The following is a 24,616-nucleotide window of genomic DNA, read 5'->3' on the forward strand; positions in this document are numbered from 1 at the left end:
TTTTTTGCCCATATAATAATGCAACAACACAACATAAATTTCGAAAAAAAGTAAAATGGATAGAATTATTAAATGTATTTAGGGACAACAACTTACGACATTGTAGATCGTTTTTCTGGATTAGCACGAATTTTTTGAGGTAATTCACTCTAAATAAGATTTACGAAATGCATTATTTTTCATTAATATTTTCCATCCGTGAGAAAGAATTCGATTTTAAGCTCGGCATGTAAGAAAAAATCGACATTCAACAAAATGAAACCAGCAAAATCAAAATGAAAAATAAATAAATATTTTTAAATGAAAACGACTCGACTCACCAAGCACGTCCAAAATTTAAAACTCAAAAGAGGTTTTCCAACAACAATATAAGAATTTGATGAAAATGCTCGTATAATGAGAGTTTCTTCGTCAAATGTTAGAGTCTTCAGAAAGTTCTGTGGAGTGTTTGACCACCAATGTGGTAATGAAGACACTTTTGTTTCGCTAAAATGTTTACATAAAAATTATAAAAATGACATTTTCCTCGTGTGAAACAAAACACACACAAGTCTAGCCACTCGGGGGAAGCACATCAGCTTTTATGAATGTTGCAAGCACATTAGCTTTTATGAATGAGCCCTCCCCCCCCCCCGGCTTTTTAGAAATAGCTATGTATGAAAACTCGGTGCAAAGCCTAAGTGAGGACGACAAAAGTCAATTCGGCTCAAATTGTTGGAAAATTTCTGTCAAGTAGAGACAGTCAAGTAACGTCAGTCACAAAACGTACCCCCCCCGTTTTTTTGAGGGATGCAGCCTTGATCATAATAATCTGCCCTTATTTGTATAAGAAATTAAGTATTTACTTGTGAAAAGTATATATTTACACGTGAAAAGTATATATTTACGCATACATGAAATACAAGTACGTATTATACAATCGTACCTGCTGAAAAATGTTTTTAATCCATGATCACGTATGAGCAAATTTTGTTGATTCCAAAATGGATTGACAACGATCAAAAAAAGCGCCACAATAAAATACAGAACAGTATCTCTAGGATTAAATCAATTAGTTCTGTTGTAACGCATATGATAGTGAAGATATCACACTACATTAACTGCTGTCTGTTGTTATGCTCTGTAAAGCAACATATATCATAGCATTTCCACAAGTACATAATACTTACCTCAAAAAACTTTCCGTCGTTTTTTCTCTAAACTTTCTCGCTCGCTCTTTCTTTACAACTTTGTCAGAAAGAGGTTGGAGGTACTTGAGACAAAGCAACTTACGATATATTGGCTGTAATAACATAAACAACGAGCATGTAAGAGAAACAAACAGCAACTATATGCACAAACATTCAATTCTTATCGGTAATCTCATAAAAAAAATCATTTCTGTGTCAACATTTTTGTTTGAAAAGTCCTGACGTAGCCAGGCCGCAAGTTTCGTCATGTTATGTAAATATTTCTGTTTTCAGCAATTGTAAAAACAGTACAATTCAAAAAAAACAAATGATGTATGCATGAGAAAGACAAAACCTGCAACTGGCTATACGCCATGAACAAAATCCATATATAAGTCAAAGTACGTGCACTAATTTCTTACTTGTATAGCAACTGGCTATACGCCATGAACAAAATCCATATATAAGTCAAAGTACGTGCACTAATTTCTTACTTGTATAGCAACTGGCTATACGCCATGAACAAAATCCATATATAAGTCAAAGTACGTGCACTAATTTCTTACTTGTATAGCAACTGGCTATACGCCATGAACAAAATCCATATATAAGTCAAAGTACGTGCACTAATTTCTTACCTGTATAGCAACTGGCTATACGCCATGAACAAAATCCATATATAAGTCAAAGTACGTGCGCTAATTTCTTACTTGTATAGCAACTGGCTATACGCCATGAACAAAATCCATATATAAGTCAAAGTACGTGCACTAATTTCTTACTTGTATAGCAACTGGCTATACGCCATGAACAAAATCCATATATAAGTCAAAGTACGTGCACTAATTTCTTACTTGTATAGCAACTGGCTATACGCCATGAACAAAATCCATATATAAGTCAAAGTACGTGCACTAATTTCTTACTTGTATAGCAACTGGCTATACGCCATGAACAAAATCCATATATAAGTCAAAGTACGTGCACTAATTTCTTACTTGTATAGCAACTGGCTATACGCCATGAACAAAATCCATATATAAGTCAAAGTACGTGCACTAATTTCTTACCTGTATATCAATTTAAACTAGTTAACTTTAATTCATTTCACTTACATCCGCAACATTCCTTTCGGTAAATGAAGGAAACGATGAATCATCAAGAAAGACATCATCTTCCAATTCATAATATGAGTAAATCATTGAAGGTAAATGCTTGTGTATCATTTGAATGACAGTAACGACAAACGCCTAATACATAATTTTAGATAAAGGATTTTAGTTGGCTATTTAGAAGTCACATACGTCGTACAATGTGGACTCATAAATTGAAAATTGAACAATAAAAACATTCGGTGCGGACAATGTGCTTGTCCAAGTGACTGTTGTCATCCTGGTCGTCACTCCATAATTTTTTGCCGTTTGTGTCTTCATTGCTCAAAAAATCATTGTTGAACATTGCAAATAAGTGGGAAATACTAACTGTGCACGAAAAAAATGTAAATTCAAACTAAATCAATATCTCAATATTTTCATACTAATATCACTAAAAGAAAATACAACTTTCCTAATTCCTTCAAAATGATCTACGGCCATCAAATGTCATTGCAAATAACAGACAACATCCAGTTCTTAGCTATGGCCTTCAGGCATGTTAAATCTAAATATCTGGCAACTTATTTCAATGGAGTAGCTCCTTGCATACCTGACATGGTTGAGATATAAAAATTGAGAAACAAAATGACCAAAACAAGGAATAAAAGTAGCTTCCAAGCAAAATTTCGTCGAATCTGCAAAAGAAAATAATGAGTCCAGTTCAATAAGATGAAAAAATCCTGAATCCCCAAAATAATTAAAATATACTGTGTTTGCAGAAACCACTAATATATGTAACAGCCTGAAAAGGTCCAATCTTCGCTGGTTTTAGATTTTATATTCCAAAGGAATTAAAACAAAGCATATTATTTTCTTTACTACCAACAATTCATCCAGCGCTCATTTACCTCATACATTAATACTCAACACTGTTTTCCTATATTGCCTACGGCTGAATGTTACATACGTTTTAAAAAATTTAAATTTCATTCTTTTATGCACAATTCTTCAAAAGCTGCGATTGAATTCACAAAATTCTTCTAACATCATGAAAGTCATCAGTAAAGAGATTACTAAATTATATATATATATACACACACAGTCGAGCCTCCAGTAAGCAGAAACTCTTGGAACCACAGGCACCAGCGCGGTGTGTACTTACGCGACGTGTTCGCTTATGAGAGTTTCAGAAGTAATAACGTATTGAAAAGAACCTTAAAGCAGTGACCACTTACTACAGCTGTCCTTGTACAATGGTAAACAAATTTAATTATTTTTTAATTTATATCAAATGTATAGAAAAATTTGGTTGTTATAATATTGAGCTTCCTAAGCGTATACTTCGCGCTTTCTTCTGCTTCAGGCAATGTAACTATTAAGACAATAAATAGCTTCAAATGTTTGTCAGTTGCTAGATTTTTGTGAAATCGTACAGATATGAACAGTATTCTGTGTGGTTTGCAAAATGTAGAAATTATATATATTGGGAAAAGCACAATTTAAGTCAAAATGCTCTAAAACAATATGCAAGGATATGTCTGCTTACAAAACATGCATAAAAACGAAAGACAATCATACCTTGTGACAATCTTGATTGTGTGCAATGCAAATATACTCATTATTAGTAAACAGCCAACCCAAGAAAACACGTCAAAACACAGCGGCAAACGAGAACAAGACAGGCTGCATGGCAAACTTGTACTTGGATGAATTTTCTTTTCTTTTTTTGCACATGTTTCATCTGTTGTGTATGATGTTGTGCTAGCAGTGGAACTTGTTACAGACGCTGAGGAAATGACAAAATGTGTTTGATGAAGATTTAGGAGAAAAGCCAGGTAAAAATTTAAGCCTAACATGCAATTTTATAGGATAATCAATGTACGTTTTTTCTCTTATGTACGTAGGTAAGTTTCACTATTTATACAATTGCAAAAAAAGTTTTTAACGGTCGATGATACGAGGGCTCAAAAGGACGCTATGTGTGCAAGGTAAGCGTGTTATTGTAGCCTTTTTTTGAAGAGCGTCCTCACGTGGAAGACAATGTAAATGTAGAAATGAAAATATATAAATACATGCACGTATAGAGGGTCTTACTTCATTATCAATAGCAATTTTAGTTGTGTTATAAATAACATTTTTTGCACGTTAAAGTTAGTGAATGAAGTTGGTTGAAATTCATTGCATAATCTGAAAAGCAATTGGATATTTCTAATTTGACGAGGGAAATAAAATAAAAAATATGACCTTGGCTGAAAAAACATTCTTCTGCTTTTGAACAAACAAACAAAGTAAAATAGTAATTACTCAACATATACAAAAAACTTACATCGCTGTGATGCATCCAAACAACTTGACGTATATTTAGACTTTCTAGAAACCTAAAAAAAGTTTAAAAGATGAAGTTTAAGGGCGCAAGAATATTGGGTAACAATTTACTGTCGGTTCCTGTATGTAATGCAAAAATATACCTGCATTTGAAGAAATGATTTCGTGTGTCGGAATATAATGGCAAAAAAAGCAGAAATTGGAAATGATGCAAGACTTCCAAAGGAACCAATTTTAAGCTGCTGTACTATAGCACTTTCAAACATTGAAAAACAAGTCCTCGTCATCTGAAAGCAAAACATCTAATTGTAACTATAGCTACAGGGAAGACTCGGCTTGTTATTATGTAGGTTAGCGACCATTCCCGTACATTGATTGAACAAAGCTACATAGTAGCACAAAAAAGTTTTCAATGCAGTTAAATAAATTGTACTCACAAAATACTTTTCGTAGAGATATGCATTGAAATAAAGAAAACAGCAAATCGATGTTATGCAACAGGTTAGACGCTGGAAAAAAGTGTTAACTGTTTAGTTAATGGAAAATGGGACAACTTATTTAATGAAACAATATCTGTCGTATGGCTTCAATTAAAACAATATCATCAATTCAAAACTTTAGTCTAACCTCAGCGCTCGTAAACAAACTATATAATGGCATTGTAAACAGAGACAGCCAAAGGTGAAAATCCATTAAGTTTGCCTCAAAAGTTAGTTTGAATCCCTGGTAAAAAATTACAACAGCAAATGAGTGAACTTTCCATCTTTAATTTAGGACAATAAAAATTTTTTTACATAGACACTTATGCGACATATTATGAATGATTTTTAAAATATATCTTTAGCTCAAATATGTGTTTGTGAATAAAAGTACATTTATGGAAACGGTGTATATGTTACATAAACGACGTAGCAATGATTGCAAGAACTATTTCTCCATAACATTCAACATTATTTATAAATCAAATCATGCCTATAAAACTTTCACACACCTTTAATTCCACGTCTATGTTTGAATCGCATGGTTTTACTCTGCAGTCAATCTAAAAAAAAAGGAATTTTTTCATAATTCTTTAATTATACCATAAAGAACAGTCATTCATTCATAATTCTTTAATTATACCATAAAGAACAGTCGTTCATTCATAATTCTTTAATTATACCATAAAGAACAGTCGTTCATTCATAATTCTTTAATTATACCATAAAGAACAGTCGTTCATTCATAATTCTTTAATTATACCATAAAGAACAGTCGTTCATTCATAATTCTTTAATTATACCATAAAGAACAGTCGTTCATTCATAATTCTTTAATTATACCATAAAGAACAGTCGTTCATTCATAATTCTTTAATTATACCATAAAGAACAGTCGTTCATTCATAATTCTTTAATTATACCATAAAGAACAGTCGTTCATTCATTTACACGTGAATTAAGTGGATTTTTATCAATATGAAAATCTTTGTCCTGCTACTTTCTCGTTATTTGACAGCGACATAAATGAGACATTGTGCGCCGAGAAACGATTTTTTCAAAAGATTTTTTCAAGATTAAAATATTTCATGCTATATTATCAAGTAGCAACCTACCACTCCATCACCTTTATCCACAGCTAACCATCGGGAACAATCAAACATCCTTTATGGTATAAGAACAGACGTAATTTAATTCATTTCAAATTTTGTGTGGTTACAGCAGTGGGTTAGAAAGAAATTAAATCTTCGTTTAGAATTCTCATTTATAATTATATGTGATGAAAAAACATATCAGTTTGAAAGGTATGATAATTCCAGCAAAGCATCAACTGTACATTCGGCACTATGCTAAATTGACTTTAGGAAAATTTCTGAGGATAAAGAAGCAAAGCTACAGATTCTTTTTACAAAGCAGGAAAGGTGAGATTTTTGAACTTCGGAAAATATTATCCTACTTTATGAGTGATTTTTAAAAATCTTACTGCATGGAATTGGTAGGGATCACAGTTAAAAATCAAAAAATTAAGACAGCGCTGATACTTAATAGGCAATTCGAAAGTGGTTGTCATTGAAACATTAAACCTCTTGCGATTAGTTTAAATTTATTGCTGTAAATTTATTCCTTTGTTTATAATCGTGCAGCACTCTCCTAAGCTAATTAATATCAATGAAAGGCAGTACAAGTGGCGATTTTCCACAAATGTTTTATGAAAACACATTCTTACCAAGTTTCCTTTGTTTTTAAGTCTTTAATGGCGAGCGTATTGACGAACCAAGATGGAGAGCTACCACTATTATCATGCCACACGTGAATATAATCTAACGTTCCCAAATTCTCTCTCACGCTAAACGATGTAGAGATAACAGACTGATAAATTATTCATGTAAAGGATGATAAACAAAACAAAGTTTTAAAAACACGCATTGAAATAAATAACATTGAACGAGAGATGTCAAACATGCAGATGTGTGGTATAAAGAAGTACTAACTGGACACGATTCCATCTAAGAGACCGAAACAGACATTCCTGAGTCAATCTGACTAAATTTATTTAAGTAATGTTTGTTAACTGCATTTCCGACATAGTAAAGTATCAAGTTAGCCAGGATTTGTTGCAAAATTCAAAAGTAAAACAAATTTATGGAAAACCTTCGTAAACTAATAAAACAACTAAGACTCTTACAACTAATAAAGCAATTAAGTTTATAACTCATCATTTCAACAAAAGACGGAAATTTAAATTAACTTGATACATCTTCTTTATGTACAATACCTGACAATAAACACATCTTTTGAATTTCGTCGAAAAATATCCCGATTTTTGAGATATAACTCAACTGGATAAGATGAATTATTTCTTCCGTGCAATACAAGGGCAACCTAAATATTTAAACATGGATCGTTTCTTCCATACATTTGAAGGGAAACATAAACATTTAAGTATGTAATAATGTTGACAGTCAGTGAATGTGGAACCAAAGTTTGCATGCATATTAACATCCAATGCATTGAGCGTTAAAAATATCCACTATACCTTAGCAGTTGTTCCAGCTCCAAAACAGTGACCTGTATAAACTGTTATTTCATACCTTTAAGAAATAAATAACGTTTTAACATTATTAAAGAATCAAACATCGAGAAAGAAAGCAGTATAAAAATACAAATTTGAATGTCAGAGATGTAGGCTATAAGCCATCAACTGTCAACAGTATTGAAGTATACTCTAAATGATCTAGTAAACGCCCGAGGCGTTTAATAATTTCTAGCTGTTCTAAGGGGGTGGGGGTTTAATAGACGAGAGGCTAACGAGTGACATTTCTAATTTCAACTAATGAAAAAAAACTAAGACCACATTTATGGTTTCTTACCCCAATCATAAACCAACCATAATAATGATATTATTATGACAGTAATAGGTGGGGGGCGTCTATTAGAGACTGGATTTTAATAAGGCATCTAATACAAACTTGTGTTCTAAGGGGAATGGACGCTTACTTGGATTATTTACGGTAGTTAAGTTGTACTATAAATATTTTACAAATAATATATAAAGATTGTATCACAGTATGGCCGGGACAATAACCCCAATAGTTTCTGTTAGTTACAGAATTTTTTTGAAAAATTTCTTCAATTTCGTAGCTGGAAATGAATCTTTGTAGAAGATTTAAAATACTTAACCGAAAGTATGCGGTCTCTTGAAAACGCTCCTATTGTCTAATTTGATGAAACAAAAAAGTTTTTTCAGTGAGTTATGACCTTTATAAATTTCAGTCAATGTTCGTTTAGTCAAGTCTAAAATTATTGACAACATGAAGTACCTCTCATATTCGGAAGGAAATAAAAAATAAAATCGATAAAATCGATAAAAATTTCAACTTAAAGATTGAGTTTATGAAAGTGGACATTTTTAGAATAGGTCGATAGCTGCCAACTCTTAAAGATTTCACTTTTCTAAATTATACACTTGTGCCTGAAGCATTTACTGACGTATGGTAGAGTATTTGACTATGTGTTCACCTACTTGTGAGTATGTGATGGATCACAAAGTTCCAGAAGAATGGGAGAACTATCTTTAATTTGCTTTCTTTCTTTTATCAGAAGAACGACAATCGCAGCAAAATAAACGACGACAAAACTCAACAGGATGATGTACACGACGTTATTCTTTTCCCTTTTGCTAAGGAATAAATATAAATAAATAAAGAATAAAATTTTCTTGATTGTGTTGAAGAAAAGCAAAACAAGAAGCTGATCATTTACAGAGATAAGACAGATGGAAACAAAGAAAACAGAACAGACAGAACTCGAAAAAAGATCAGTAAAAAAACCCGATGATTTTAGTTTTGTTCTTAATTTAGTAAAATTGTAAAGATATAAAATTTATGGGTTCTTTGAACGCGTAAGTATATCATCATTTTGATTAATGTTGACCATCGTATTTCTACAAAATTTATACATGTACGTTCCATCCAACAACCTCTTTTATCCAAGTCGTTAAATTTTAAGTAAATTCATTACAATTCTGCCATGTTCATCAAGCTAAGTCATCAATTCATTGATTGCTGCCCATTGAGCAATGGAAGTCTTAAATATACACTTTTCTCGCTATTGGCTTGTTCGAATATTTTTCAAACTAGCGCAGATCGATTTCATATTTAGTGACAGATAATGTAATTTTCTCAACAAAGTATTTTTCTTTGATAACTGCATATATTAGTTTATATTTCAGTACCTTTTGGTAATGTTTTCTTTCAACGTTTTTGTGGCAAATTCTGAGGTAATAATGTAGCTGTGCTCCGAGCCACGGATGTAAGGGAAACTATAACAGAAAAATCAGGGGGGAAATGTTAATATAACAAGAGAATAAAAACGACTTTAATTCGATAAAGACACACATGATAAGTTACCTGAAATAAAACGAAAAATTCAGTAAAGTACAATTTACGGAAACGTCTTGCCAAATCTTACTGTCTCCACTCTTTGCAAGACAACGAAACGATGAGATACGAATCTTGTACTTCATGTTAGATTCCATTTTCTGGAAGACAAAATTGAAATTGTTTTCAAACAGATTGCTACACACTTCTGCTTTTAATGCAAATAATTCCCAGTTTTATTATAAAAGAAACCTCAAAACTGTTCTCACAAATTGCATATGTGGTCATTTGTAATTGAGCCTGTTATTACTACGTCATGATATGCATCACAATTTAGTAATTTACTCAACGTACGGAGTAATAATGTATTTCAAAGTCCAAGAAGTATAAAAAGTTTGTTACGCAATGTATGCTATTATGCAGTGGATGCTATGGGCAAATATATAGGAGTGCATGTTTTTTACACCCGGGTCACATGATCTGGCACGTGTCTGATTTCTAACTGACGTAAGACATTAAAACAACATTATTTACGTCCACGTGAAGACAAAAACTACATCGATAAAGTTGTTGTTATCGATCACATGAATACACAAGTGTATTAAAAACTACAACAGTTTTTATCTAAATTACCTCGCATCTTGTTGGCTTGTGATTCCAATGTATACTGACAAAAAACTTTAATTTCTTGCCTATCAAAAACATCATTAGTAGAATGAACAATAGAAATTCTCTTAACTTAAAAAATCACTTTTCTAATCTAAGCAGAAATTATTCATAACTTACAATATGTAGTGAAGTTGACAGAAGAAAACAACTGTTCGAGAGGTTCCATGCGTGTTCGTTGTACTAATGTTTCATTATTGCATCTAAGAAAATACATCATTAAAAAAACCATTTCGAGACTTAATTTAGTGCAAAAGAGTAGTGTAAAACGTGTCATAAACACCGTCATGGTTATTTAAGTAAATTCGTTATTTTTCGTAGCTACACTCCTCATTTTGCGCATATTTATTATTCAAGGTGCATGTGACTATAAGCCAAATAAAAAATGCGTATAATAAAGAAGGACAATGATCAACTCAAAAGAAAGTGCCACATTTTATGCGAAAAAAATTGAAAACCATTCAGACACCTTAATATTTACTCTTCCTACGTACCCAAGTGCGTATAGTACCAATATATCGCTATAATCCTACAGGTTTTTATTAGTAACAGCATAATTTTCAGCATTCACAAGCATATACGTAGATTTACCGGACTTCCAGTTGCAACTTCAGGTTGCTTGGCCAAAATTCAAAAGGTAAAACTTGAACATAAAGGCCAGCGTCAACATATGCCATAAACAAATGCATCTCATCAAAACGAAGAACGTACGATGACCATGACAAATTATTTGTAAACTGCAATCAACAAATAGATACAAAAGTTCCATTAGAGCAAGTTTTGCAAACATCAGGTCTAACATTCAAACAATGTTCCAGTTTATACGTAGTACAATAAGAGATACCTTGCAGAAGTACAAATACTCACAATTTTCATATTTGGTTTTAGCTGCATTCCTAGTTTAGTAATTTTCTCCCCACAATAGGGTATATTTCTGCAGCATTGCTTTTTTAGTTTTATGAGTGACGATACTGCCTAGGAGACATAAAAAAATGATAGGCAAACTCAATATGAAAAGTAATCTAAATTAAAACTGACAACACGACCTGCTCACTATGTAGTGACACCACTAACATTTTTTTTTCAAATATCGAGTTGTGATGTTATAATGTATAATGTCGACACTGTTTTCCGTCGAATATATCAAACCAATCGTCATTTACACATTTTGGTATCAAAAAATTTGGAAATCTTATCTCGAACATAAAATCCGTCAACCAGACGAATCAATTTCAGTATATTTCAGGCTGATTTTGACGACTTCAAAAATTCTGTCATCCTCCTTCACAAAAGTGTTCTCATCTTAAATCTCAATCCTAATGTCTAGTGCATTTTAATTCTCTTAAACTATAATTAACTCTATTCTAACTCTCTGACAACATTACATCACCTCACGTAAAAAATCTCATTTTAATGTAATTATCATATCCTGTGTATAGCTATGAAATCTTTTAAATAAGTCGCTTCAATAATCAAACTTCCTACGTTCTTACCGGCCTTAAAAGTTTCTTTTAAATAAGTAGCTTTATAGTCAAACTTCCTACGTTCTTACCGGCCTTAAAAGTTGAAATTGAAAATTTTGTTGTTTGTTAAGCAGTCGATTGTGTAATCATACAAGAATTCAAAGCTTAATTAATTAAGTGGATTGATTTTTTGTTACAATAACCTCCCCACCTCTCTCTTCTCCATGCTAATCACTTTCCCTGTAAAACAAATTGAGAGTGCAAGATCTAAAGTAAGGACTTTCAAGTACAAAATCTTTTCACTTGTGAAGAAAGAATAACTAAACCAACTTTCTCAAACCAAAATTTCTAATTTTACATATTAAACAATTGTGAACATACTTGATATGTTTCGCCATTGTGGAAAGGATCAAAGTCAAACTTCACAAACTGCAACCCACAACCAAATAAATGGCATTCATAATCTTTCTTGGCAACTATCCCTTTCGTTGCGATAAATATACTTTCATTTCCACAAGGAAATTGGACACTTTCATTTCGATAGGGCGAATACTTGAGTAAACAAGCACTGAAAAACTTCTTATATGGTCTTTGTTCGAACTTCGGAGGAAAATGAACTATCTTTCTCCACAAAATAGCCTCAAATAAAAAATATAATAAAATTATAAATCATAACGATAATCTGTTATAAACCACAACAGGCTCGAAGTTCGATGGACTCGCTTATTGCTGCATCAATAACAGAAATGCAAATTTCAATCCACTTTAATTTAAAAAAATTAGTTCTTTGTATAAAAGATCGCAATTTCTTATGTGTCCAAAAATGTTTTGGCTACGATTATGGGGACAAGCACCTGGCTAAAATTTTGAATATTATCAATCATTTACTGTTGTATGTCACTCAACGTCATTTCGTTGAAATATATCAGAAATCGTAAAGAATGTTTCAGTAAGAAAAAAGCGCGTGTGTAACACTTTTTACCACGAGTATAATTTTTACAATTTACGAGCAATCATAAAACATAAGTCCGAACAAACAAAAATAATTTTATCTGGGGTCATAATTCAATTTGTATGTTTCTCAATTTAACCACAGTATAGAGAAAATACAGTAGGGCCACTCCATTGAATTTTTTCGTGCCACGCATATCTTACTTATTATGCATGTGATTACCATATTGGCAGCCAGTAAATTGCATTGTGTGACCAATAGGATTGACGATATGGCAAACGGCAGCCAGTAAATTAATTAAATATACAGCAGCCAGTTCCACAGAGAAGTGGCTCTACTGTATATTCCTATACTGTGATTTAAGTTTAGTTGCCAAATACAATTTCATGGTGAAAGAAACTTGGACAAAGTGGAAAGATTCTCCAGGAATGAAAAAAAAATGGTATTCTTTAGGATTATGTTGAATTAGTACAAAAGGAGTCATAAGTTGTGACAAAGGTTAGGTTCAGCTTTAGGGTTAAGGTAACGTCCTATGTTTAGAATAAGGTTTCGTTGTATTTAATAAGCCTGATACACAACTGAACTCGTGTAACGCTATTCAAAATCATTATCAGGCCAATACTGGTTTAGTGGTCATATCCAAGATGGCAACTAGTACAAAAATTTAGGATTTGTCAATAGAATAGAATATTTGTGAATATTCGCCATAAAAACCAAACCGTACATCATCGACGCAATTCCTACCTCATATAGACGATGAAGTGAATTAATAACTTTATATTTGCTTGTATGATTTTTAACAGATGATATCGTTTTGTTTGCCACCTCTTCAATGTCTTCAGAAAACTGTTCGTCAATCTCCTCAGCTCTTTTACTTTCATCATTACGTAGACTTTTTGTATTTTTGTCAAGATATTCAATCGTCTTACTGCTGTCAACCTTGAAAAACGAAAAGTAACAATTAAGTTGATCTAATAACAAGTTAAAATTGTTAACATTCATCAAAGCTGAAATTACTTACCTCTCCCAGAATTCCTGTACACATTTCTAATGTTTTCGCGTGTTGCATGGCAATGTACTGAATGAAACAGAATTTTTTGGTGAATAAAACAAGAAGAACTATAAAAACAGTCGATGTTTACGGAAGCGCCAGTTAGAAGGTTATAACTAAGAATAAAAATGAACGCATTCCCTTGCTTTTAATATGTTTGTAAAAAGGAAAAAGAATAGAAAAGTCAATCTCTGCAGTCACTAACTTACCGTATTAGATATTGTAACTCTTCCAAGAAGATCTAAGAGAATTGTTTTTATTTGACGATGGATATCAAAATCTACTCTATACGTTGGTGCGCTGAAACAAAGTATGTATGACAATAAAAATGTGTAAAAGCTATCACTTTCACAAACAATATCATCATCCGGGGTATGTTAACCAGAATGTCAAATTGCAAAAATTATTGAATCTATATGTGAATATATGTCGATGCTTGATTGCAGTAAGTTATTTTTCAGTTTTCTTTGCAAACAAGCAAGGAGCAAGTCATTTTTCGTGTACAGACATGCACATACCTGACTAAAGCATCAGCAATTAACGATATATCATATAAAATTTGACTATGATATGCAAAAGGATGACGAGGATAGGACATATTGATGGCCAATGTGCGGTTGTACCTATTGAAAAGAGGTATAGCTGTCAATATTTTTTCATGCTTATGTTACAATAGAGGGATGTCACATGAAGACAAAACCTCCAATTGAAACGAAATTTAATGACCGAATATAACATTTTCCGCGTTCATCTATAGTTGTCAACAGGAGTTTGATAAAAAGAAGCTTAAATTGTGTTTTCACACAATTTCAAGTAATGGTAATGTTCTCGACTGTTGATACAACTAATTTTTACAAAGAAAAAAGCTACGTTTTTAAAAAATGTAACACAAAATTATATTACGTTAAGCTAACTATTTTTAACACAAATTGTCCATTCTAGCAGAAATATTTAACGAATTAAAACATTTTTTCGGCGAAAAACTTTGTAAATGGCTTGTTCGCAATGCATATCAAAAAACTTTTAGCCAATCAGCGCATCGTATTTATAAATTCCATATTACTGTATAAAATTTTTTTATTCGGAACACCAATGCGTTGTTGTGTTAATTAGCCTAGTGTTTATTTTCTTACATGAAGTGTCTCCAGTTTGTAAAAGATCAAACCTATGATGCACCTACCCCAAAAAAAGTCAATTTATGGAGAATAACAACAAAATTCGTAACTTCACATCGGCAGTGGCGTAACTAGAACGTTAATTAGCAGGGGGGGCGGTATTCATATATTTCATAGTGCCCTACTGATTTTTTTTGAAATTGAATTGAATTTCAAAAGAAGTCAGTAGGGCACAACCATTGGACACAACTGAATATATGAATATACACACCCCTCCTCCAAATGAACGTTCTAGTTACGCCTCTGCACATCGGTATATACATAGATACAAAATAAACGATGACTGTATGGTGTATCGATAGTTGTTAAACATATAGGATCTTTAAGAGAGAAACTTTTCCACACGAAAGTAGTTATATAACTCAATAAATCAGATTAATTAACAGATGTATAAATTAGTGTATATACCGCATACATTATACTTACAGATAATCCACAGTTGACGCGTTCACCAAGAAGTTCGTCACATTTATGCCACAATATTCTCTCACTGTCCCAATCTTGTCTTCGATTGACAAATATAAAAACAAATCATCTGCTTGCGCAGATAAATATAAAATAACACTTGTTTTCCCTGTCTCTATTTCTTTAAAAGCACACAGGATGATAAAAATTTGGATGAATGAGAATTCCACACAAGGCTATTGTGAAATATTACCTTCCCCATTAAAAGGCAATTGAACTTTAAAACGAGGGACCATTCTTTGAAGAAAGAATCTTGATTTATAGCCGTTTGACCGCTTGAGTAAAATGTTGTATATCAAATTTGCATTCTAGAAAAAATAAAAAACCAAAATATTCTAACATTAAAATTGACTTTCCTTTGAATTATAAAATGCAGGGGGTGTGAAAATCATGAGAAGATTGGATAATTCAAAGACGGCTGCAAACAGACATTTTATATAGCATTACTTTTTCAGTTGCATTTTTCCTTCCACTTATAAATTTTCCATAAACGCATAATGTTTACAGAGCAAAGAATTTTTTGATCATGTTTTACTAATTGCTATAAAATTGAATTTCTTTAAATAAAAAATTAAATTTCTTTAGGTAAAAAACTAACTTAACTTGAACCAATCTTTTTTTCTGTTATCGGTGTCCTTTTTGATCTCATATGATCAAAGTTATAATAAAAGTTTTCAGGACAATGCTTCTTGTGACACACTAGTTTTAGTTGCTTTTTGTTTTTAAAGAATCATCAAATTGCTCAACATAAAAATTATAAACGAACTCTGACGCAAAGTCCAGAGCGATTGTCATAGTAACCGACCAAGGTTAAAATATCAGTCCAGAAAGCAGACAATCAAAGCGCAAGAGCATGATAAATATAGCAAAATACACCTTGTCAATGTCACAAAATATTTCACATTCTCCGTTCTCCGTGGAAGGTCTGACTTCACAAGAATAATTGTAGGGTATATCTTCAACATAAAAAGATCTTCCAGCCATCGTTGTTTCTTCAGAAGTGCGATTTAATGAAAATTGTTGTCTTTGAGGCAACGTGTTCTTTTTGATAAGCAGTAACGATGAGGAATGATTGTGGTAGTCAAAGTCATCCAGCATAATTTGAACTGTCTTTAATGACTTAGGCGACTCCTTGCAACTAGGCACTGAACATTTTGACTGCTCTTTATATTCTCGAGGTTTTTTTGACGCTTTTGAACACTCCACTAAATTGTAATCGAATCTCCACCTGCGTTCTTTATAAACAAAACAACACGTATAATGTATTAAGGAGAGGATGCATAGTAAAATACATAAATATTAAGACCTGTTGTGAAGGGATAGCTAAAAAATCATTGATCCCCGGAGATACGAAAAACGATAAAATATATCAAATGTGATTTTATCAAGTAGATTGAAAGAACTTAATCAGGAAAAATTTGTTTCAGATGAGCCACCCCTCTACCCCAAACATTGACGTATAGTGTGGTACAGACACAGCTCAAAGAATTTGGAATAAATTCAAAATGTGTCGTGAATAAGAATGATGATCATAGGGTAAAAACGTTTAATAAGTTGATTTCTTGGTATTCTGATGAATATATTTTGCTACATTATGAAAAAAAAATATCAAAAATGTACAATAGTTACTACTAACTTACTCTTTATGTTTTCATTTGTCAAATTAACTTGGGTGCAATCCAACTGCCTCAGTTTCGTGTTTCCATATGACGTGCGGAATGCGAAGAACTTCCACCAAGTAGAACAATTTTCTTGAGTATTTTCATCAAGAAAGCTTTCAATAACTCTAAGAGGTCTGCTTGGATTCACGTGACTAGTATTACCCATGTCGCGGGATAGGAAATCCAAAATTATGTCAGATCTTCAAATATAATGAATATAAGAAGATCTAATCCCTTATTAAATCAATATTAGATCGCAAAAAACTAGTCTGAAAAGGCATATACATCTAAAATCCTGTGAGGTAAATATATCTTAATGAGCAAGAGAAAAAGATTTGAAAATCTCCACAACTCTAAGATTGCGCGTTGTGCACAAAACAACTCAAGATTGTTCATACAATGAAAGTGTTTTTGTTTAAAGTAACTATTTATGCTAGGTGCTATAAGTTTTCTTTCCGTTATAACATAAATCAAATCTCTACATTCTTATGTTGGGATATTATTAAACTATTTCCTAACAAATTATACGTTATTACGCAATAAATTGTTTTTTTCCCGAATAATTCACAAATGAAACTTACGTCAAGCTATTTGTGCAATACAAATACAACATAAATACAATGTTGACCTACAGTCATACACTTACTGAGCACAATCTGCTTCGTTGACAATTTCAACATGCTGACTTGTCGTTCTACTTCGATTTCCTACTGAAACTTTAACGGTAACATAACGAAGAGAATGTTGCATGAGATAGAACATAGATGCATTTGATACGACGTCCTTGCCTTCATTGATAAACCATTCAAACCTTAAACGAATCAGTTATAGTTATTCTCAACACGAATTTGCCTGTCCCCATTTTAGGGTTAAACAAGTCCATGAAATGCAACTAAATGAGTTAAATGTATTTATAAAACAGAGCGTCAAATGTTTTTTTTTATCAACTGTGAACTTTTTCCACACCTTCGCATAAAATGAATCAAATTGTTTATTTAAACTCTCTAGAAAAGCAAACGGTTAAGTCCATAAACAATCACACTTTCCTTTACATATGTCAAAAATGATGACCATGGTATGAAAAGTTTAATAATATATTTTAAATCGTACGGAGTCTACTTTAATTTAATTTTAAAAAATGCATGTATGATTCGTGGCAATCGTTTAAAAGAAAAAGAAAACTTTCCAGTACATAAAGAAAGTATTACAGTCTGAAACTTTTCATTTTTCACAATAAGCTGTCTCAATTATCATACTTGGTGGTTGTTATACTTACCGAAGTGTTGCGTTCGTATTTTCTGGGTCATATGATGGAGTTGCATCAAACAGAACATTGGACTTTCCAGTTACATATCTGTAGGCGCCACCGCGAATTATAGCTCTAAGAGGAGTTTCCTCGATAACAATGGTCGTCGAAAAATTTTTGACGTTCGATAGATTCACACCATTTACCTATAAAATAGCAAACAAATGGAAAAATCATGACGTTTGCATTAATAATTGTATGTATTGTATATATTTCCATCAAGTGGATAACTAAACAAACAAAATTTCGATGTCACAAACAACCATCCATCTATCAACCGCAAAACGATGAATTACGCATTATGACTAGTGTTAAGTTCTAAACATAACGACGGAGGTTAACGACGACGAGAGTTCCGAGCTTCCTCAAAGTTTCTAGTGCAAAGTTTCAAATAAACACTACCTTTTTGACTTGTAGGTTAAATTAATCTTAAACATGCTTTATAAACGGGTTTGAGAATGCATTTCTTCAAACATATTTTGATTTGGAAAATTCGACATGGAGTTTCTTTTTATCTACGCGAGGTCTTCCCACAAAATTATAAATTATTGTCTTTAAGTGACTTTTTGATTTACGTTTGTATCACAAAGCAAACATGTATTGATTGTTCAATATACCATGAGCTCGTTTATACTCCTTCGCCTAATCTTATATAAACATATCCTTTTGCCTAACCTTAACATACATTTTTAACGAAATTTCGTGGACACTACAGATGTATATAGACATTCCAAACATGCAGTGACAAAATTCTAGACGACCTTGCTGTCTTACTATGGAAATAAAGCTTGTAAATTAGATTTCACTCACATTAATCTCGACACTGAAACGATACTTCCCACGAGCTAGAACATTTTCTGGAATGTAAATGCTGTTAACGCATTCATTGCCTGTTGTTCCACAATCCCATTTCTTTCCATTGAAATTGAACGTTTCTTCCCAAAACAACCAATCTTTCCATTCATCGGTGAAATTTGCAGTCTAGCGTAAAATAGGATAAACGAATTAACAAAAGAACTTTAAGGGAACGGGAATTAAAGGGAACGCGCACAATAATTGTTGATGTGTTATTGCAGAAAAATTCGAGTATGATCTGAAAGATTAAGCTAGCTTATCTTCATTTCAATGAAATTTACCTACATGTACACTATTCAAACGATCACAACAGGCATCAACAATATGAATGCATGAAGAAAGTTGATGCCCCTGATGTAAAGCTTGCTTTAAGATAGGCATCAAAGTGTTGAAGTCGATAGCAAAAACAGTAATAAGTATTTTTAGAACATTTGCCTGGGACGAAAAGACCAATGAAGATGTTGATACAAATATACACAAATGTCTTCAGAATGACAAAGTTTAATACTCTAAAGTTTTACATATATAGTGAGTCAAAAAAATCATCAAATGGCGTCCTACGTACTGCACATCATTAAAATGGTAAACAAATTGAGTACCATGTTTCATAGTGGATCCTGGACTCTATATATTAACAATTTAGACTGTAATTTAAAAACGCTATTCAATATATGACATTACCTTCCAAAAAAAAACAATGGAAACAGCGTCTGAACAAATCAAATTTAACGTTGATACTTCTAAGAATATTGGGCGGTTGCGATATTGAATAACCTATATATAACAATCGAGACACTACATAAAACTAGATACGAATGAAAACTGACAGGCCTTGCAAAAGTTGAACAGTTTTACTATCAAATAGATCTTTGAATGACATTTGAGATACACAGTAGATTATTACAACAGCGTCATAAAAAAAGACAAAAAGTAGTTTCTAAATTACAGTAATTAATCATAAAACTCTAATCTTCCACGTACACACACTTTCTTCAAACATGTTGCTTAATAGTTTGTCCAATGGCTATCCAGATCTATTTTGAGCATCCACTAATATACGTTTTAAAACAATAGTCAAAGGAAAATAGAATTCAAAATACTGCAATTACACTTGCCTCAAGTCCATCTTTGAATGAAGTGCTAATTGTTCCTTCGTCACAAAGCTCAAGATTAATGTTCACATTTGTAATATTCTTTATGTTGCTATAGTAATTACTTGCCACTACTGTCATCGTGTATTTCCCTGACCTAAATTCAAAGAATTCATTTGGTCCTTAAAATTTGAAACCCTTTTTTCTTTAGCTACATAAAGTGAATAAAGAATGACTGGCTCGTTTATGCTTCGCACTAGGTTTTTTAACATCAAAGTGTGTTTTTTTTATATATTCAATAAGAAAGTAATGTTGTTTTTCTTTGATGACGCTGAAAAAATAAAAACTCTCTCTCGCCTATATTGCCTTACAGTTTTCTGAGGGATAAAAATGTAAAAGCTGTGAACGTAAAACTTTTATGTGCTCAGTCTTTGACGAAAGTGTTTATTGCAAAGGAATTAGCTATGATAGCTACAATCACGAGCAAAAAATCTATAGACAAAAAGGGCGAAAACTCTACTGCATGCTTTTTTCTTCATTACTTGTGGTATCGATGAGTCAAGATATCTTTAGACGTACTCTCAGAGGCACCATCACCAAAATCCCAAAGATACCTCACTCCTTCCTTACTATTTACAATCACTTGGAATGACAAAGATTGACCAAGGTCGTGGGATTCATGGTGAAGTGTTTTGTTTATTTCCAACTACAAGATTAAATACACAGTCGTCCGTACAGTTCATTTTCATGTTAAAAATCTATATGTATATGTTAAACCAACTTTTCCAACCTTTGTTAAATTTGCCTGAATGGAAACCTTCTTTTTATGTGACCAAGAAGTTTGATTGTTCCACACGCTGACCACGTAACTATAAAATATGGCCGGGATTCTGCAGATCAATCATCAATGCTTACATAAAATGCACGAGAATTTTACACTTGTATATTTATATACAAATCTAACAATACTTATACCTTCCCGGTTTCTTGAAAATATGATGAAATGTTTTGTTTGCGGTTTTCATGTGAACTCCATCAACTTTCCAGATGTATTCTTTTTTTGTGCTTGATAGGAGTTCTTCTAACCTAAACTCAGCTTCTTCGTTCACACGATAGCAACATGGAGAGTTAATTCGAGAAAGTTCTACAAACATTATAATATGTTTTGTTTAACATACACCTTGACTTACACAAAGGGATATTCCTGCGTGAGTGAAACTTTTTTACAAAAAACAACACACAAATTTACAAGAAATGCGCGATGTCTTGTCTCATAATACTTGCCTTTTACTTTGGAAAACAGACGTCTATAAATCGTTCTGTTCAAAACGGTTAAACTCACGCGACATTCATTGATCTCACTGGAGGTACTTTTTAGAGCTGTTTTTAAAATCCAAATTCCTTCTACAAGTAGACAAGATGAAACATAGAGTTGAATTGATATTTACATATATACAGTATACATGTATTAACCTACCTACCATATATATATTTATTTATAAGTTTACAGCAATGATCTTTGGTGAGTAAATTCAAGTATGTACGGAGATTGATAGTAGTTGTTTTAGTGAGTATAATTTAATGATAATTCTACAACTCATATATTCTTACTTTTTTTTCTCTGCCACTTTATATTGAAATAATCGCAATTTGTCTGATCCAACTTGAAGGAAACATTGTTACAAGGTCCATTGTGATAAGCTGTCAGTTTTGTGTTAATTTCGCCTTCGGTAAAGTTTGTTACATTATGCGAAATTTTTAAATCGTTCACTCTGCAATCAAAGTTCAATTCGGTTGTTGTCTTAGCCTCACCAAGTGGATTTCGAGCAAGAATCGTAAGATTTTGTTTGCCATGATACTTTTCGTGAAGGTTTAAAAGTGATACATTCCAGTCAATACGACAAACGTCGTATATAAGTTCACTGTACGCGCGATAAAAATGTACATCTTCTCTTTTATCGCCCAAATGAAGAGAAAGATAGTAAACCGTACCTTTGATCATGGATTTTGCCTTCAACTTACGATAACTTCCAGCAGTTTCAATTTTAGTCATGCTAATTTTCTCCAACACAGTAAATTTTTCCAATTTTTTAACATCTTCCCCGAGAGAAATTTTATAATCTCCTCGTTCCGTAAGCTCAATATCACTTATACAAGACGTTTTGTAAATCTCATTTCCCTTCCTTATGTCAAGTTCGCATTTGCCGTGAACGTTTTTCAATTTATTTTTCCAGTCATTATCGGTGTTACTATCAATCACAACTCTGTCTTCATACATCAATACTATTGTTCTGTTTGCTCTGAATTTGCTACCCAATTCGACAAAGTTATTGAATTCGAATTTTACAGTGAAATTTGTCAACTTGTAGATCGAAAGTTCAGAGATATTGTGGCTGAAAAACAATAACACAATGTAAACTTAGTGTTCAGACCACAAGCATGCACCCTAAAGTAAAACCGTGCAAGCAAAATCATTGCAAAGTAAGAGCAAACTCATTTTTAGTTTTACAATATAGAATTTTAATAAGCTAAATTTTAGTGTATACACTGTGCCAAACTACGTACGTACTAACAGCTAGTACTGACAATGCTGGATGAATTGAATGATATGTTGGACCATATGAACTTCGTTAGGCTCACCCTTAATGTTCTACCTGCTGAAAGATTTCTACTTAAAACTGAAATGAACAGTGTTAAAAAATGTATGTAAAACGAGTGTTTTGTATAGTCAAACTGGAACTGTTGACTACAGCAATTCTAGAAAGCAGCCATATAGCTAGCAAATATACAAATACAGCTATTTTTTACCACATAACTAGAACGCTCTTCTACAGGATAAATGAAGCAAAATTTGCAAACATTAAAAATCAATTTTACAGTATACAAAATAAGACATAACTCCTTGGCAACTATTGTTTCCTAAACATTTTTCTACACATTATTCTTTCCCAAACATGTTCTATGTCAACTGTTAGGTAAAACTTTGTTGTTTTCTCGAAAAAAGCTGTTTTGACAGTGAACTGTTTGTAAACGAACAATAAAAAGCTCTTCTCAAAAGAAACTTTGGCAAAATATGCTTTATGAACCAAATATAAAATATTTTGATAGATAATGTTTAGAAGATTCTACAAATGAAAGATTTTTGGGCTTATGATTTGGTCATTTGAGAACTTCATCCTGCCATTGTAATCTGGCAAATTATACAATGATGAATGAATCATCATATCATCTGGACTTTAAAAACCATAACTGAATATATAATAAATAATTGAAAAACTCTTTAGCCATAACATACAACTTCTTTCAATCATTGCCATAGAAAAATCAATAATTGTGGGGGGGGGTCATATTTATATATGCATGATATTCAGCTAAGTTCCTTTGAAATCTATTGTTTTCAACAGATTATCAAATGCATAGATATAAATTCTAGCCCTCCCCCCCCAATTATCGATATTCCTATGCCCATGAATTGAATGCAGTTATCAAATTCAGTTTTCAAACAAGAGATTTGCTGATAAACTTTACTTGACATTGACAGAAACATTAATTAATATATATATTCGACAGGGCTATTTACCTGAAGCCATCAGTCAGATTCAGATTTTCATGACTTATCTCTGTACAAAAACAGCTATTCTTAGAAAAAGCAGCAGTCTTACTTGTACTATAAAATAAATATGTGTGATTCCATATGAATTCTCTAAAAGGACTTAAAAAAACATTAGGGCAATAACAGAGTAAATTTCATATCATTATCGTTATTAGCTGTTTAGAAACCTATTGTTTTGAAAGTGACTAAACTTAGAAAAATTTCAGGATCAAATATTAAAGTGGACTGGCTAAATGCTACAGCAAGAGCAATTTTTTATTTTATTGCAAGCTTCAACCATGGCAGATTTAGTTGGAGTCCTTGAATTCTAAAACCGTATAATTTCCTTTACCTGTGATTTTCTAAGCAAGTTTTTAGGCAAGAAAAAGTACTGCTACAAAGATATTTTTCCCAGTCATGTTTTTTCATAAGCGTTCCACTTCCAATCCTACCAACGTAATTTTTCTGAGAATTGTCCAGCGATATAAAAGCACCACCTATACAATGTGTAACAAATAAATTCCCCATCAGCAAGAATTCCTAAATGCCAATTTATATGTAGTAAAATGATTGACAAAAGAGTGATAAAATCAACATACATCGCAAATTCCTGGCTTAATTTAATGCTGTAGGAAAGCAACTTTCCACTGTCAGTCGCGCACGTATGTAGATGAATACACGGTTAGATTCATAATACATATTTACAACGGTCACACAATTAGAAGAACAACCTACCGTACTCATTAGTAGTAGATGGAGCTACGCAAATGATGTAAAAAATAATTGCTAGCGGTAATGTTTTCATAGTGCTCATACATAATGCATTGCCAACACTGCCAAGAAATCTTGAAAAGCAGCCAAATTCCAACAAGAGGCCAATAGTGGCCAAGGGT

The 24,616-nt window shown here is 32.4% G+C and overlaps 1 protein-coding gene across 2 annotated transcripts in view; it reads right to left on the bottom strand.

Moving 5' to 3' along the window:
* LOC124439911 overlaps positions 1-24,570 on the bottom strand; it is a 31,333-nt gene extending 6,763 nt beyond the window's left edge. The window contains exons 1-45 of one of the 2 annotated variants that reach the window (XM_046990199.1): positions 24,459-24,570; positions 24,076-24,220; positions 23,712-23,798; positions 21,743-22,524; positions 21,416-21,535; positions 21,107-21,275; positions 20,922-21,000; positions 20,674-20,837; positions 20,156-20,288; positions 19,722-19,814; positions 18,996-19,166; positions 18,156-18,331; positions 17,526-17,690; positions 16,859-17,079; positions 16,095-16,453; positions 15,412-15,526; positions 15,180-15,288; positions 14,097-14,201; positions 13,788-13,878; positions 13,549-13,605; positions 13,272-13,466; positions 11,957-12,214; positions 10,980-11,087; positions 10,704-10,849; positions 10,233-10,315; positions 10,080-10,138; positions 9,477-9,607; positions 9,302-9,388; positions 8,591-8,746; positions 7,604-7,658; positions 7,343-7,449; positions 6,794-6,913; positions 6,183-6,231; positions 5,580-5,630; positions 5,216-5,311; positions 5,026-5,097; positions 4,732-4,875; positions 4,590-4,641; positions 3,842-4,049; positions 2,874-2,958; positions 2,285-2,419; positions 1,170-1,282; positions 926-1,036; positions 321-486; positions 97-149 (exon numbers count right to left, since the gene is read on the bottom strand). In XM_046990199.1, coding sequence (XP_046846155.1) covers positions 97-149; positions 321-486; positions 926-1,036; positions 1,170-1,282; positions 2,285-2,419; positions 2,874-2,958; positions 3,842-4,049; positions 4,590-4,641; positions 4,732-4,875; positions 5,026-5,097; positions 5,216-5,311; positions 5,580-5,630; positions 6,183-6,231; positions 6,794-6,913; positions 7,343-7,449; positions 7,604-7,658; positions 8,591-8,746; positions 9,302-9,388; positions 9,477-9,607; positions 10,080-10,138; positions 10,233-10,315; positions 10,704-10,849; positions 10,980-11,087; positions 11,957-12,214; positions 13,272-13,466; positions 13,549-13,605; positions 13,788-13,878; positions 14,097-14,201; positions 15,180-15,288; positions 15,412-15,526; positions 16,095-16,453; positions 16,859-17,079; positions 17,526-17,690; positions 18,156-18,331; positions 18,996-19,166; positions 19,722-19,814; positions 20,156-20,288; positions 20,674-20,837; positions 20,922-21,000; positions 21,107-21,275; positions 21,416-21,535; positions 21,743-22,524; positions 23,712-23,798; positions 24,076-24,220; positions 24,459-24,537 — 6,260 coding nt within the window. In that variant the 5' untranslated portion in view covers positions 24,538-24,570. Of the gene's footprint in view, positions 1-96; positions 150-320; positions 487-925; positions 1,037-1,169; positions 1,283-2,284; positions 2,420-2,873; positions 2,959-3,841; positions 4,050-4,589; positions 4,642-4,731; positions 4,876-5,025; positions 5,098-5,215; positions 5,312-5,579; positions 5,631-6,182; positions 6,232-6,793; positions 6,914-7,342; positions 7,450-7,603; positions 7,659-8,590; positions 8,747-9,301; positions 9,389-9,476; positions 9,608-10,079; positions 10,139-10,232; positions 10,316-10,703; positions 10,850-10,979; positions 11,088-11,956; positions 12,215-13,271; positions 13,467-13,548; positions 13,606-13,787; positions 13,879-14,096; positions 14,202-15,179; positions 15,289-15,411; positions 15,527-16,094; positions 16,454-16,858; positions 17,080-17,525; positions 17,691-18,155; positions 18,332-18,995; positions 19,167-19,721; positions 19,815-20,155; positions 20,289-20,673; positions 20,838-20,921; positions 21,001-21,106; positions 21,276-21,415; positions 21,536-21,742; positions 22,525-23,711; positions 23,799-24,075; positions 24,221-24,322; positions 24,406-24,458 lie in introns of those variants that run through there. The other variant, XM_046990201.1, reaches the window with a different exon arrangement.
* Positions 24,571-24,616: the final 46 nt, after the last annotated feature.

This window comes from Xenia sp. Carnegie-2017, unplaced genomic scaffold (assembly GCF_021976095.1).
Source record: "Xenia sp. Carnegie-2017 unplaced genomic scaffold, XeniaSp_v1 HiC_scaffold_2, whole genome shotgun sequence".
Classification (NCBI taxonomy): domain Eukaryota; kingdom Metazoa; phylum Cnidaria; class Anthozoa; order Malacalcyonacea; family Xeniidae; genus Xenia; species Xenia sp. Carnegie-2017.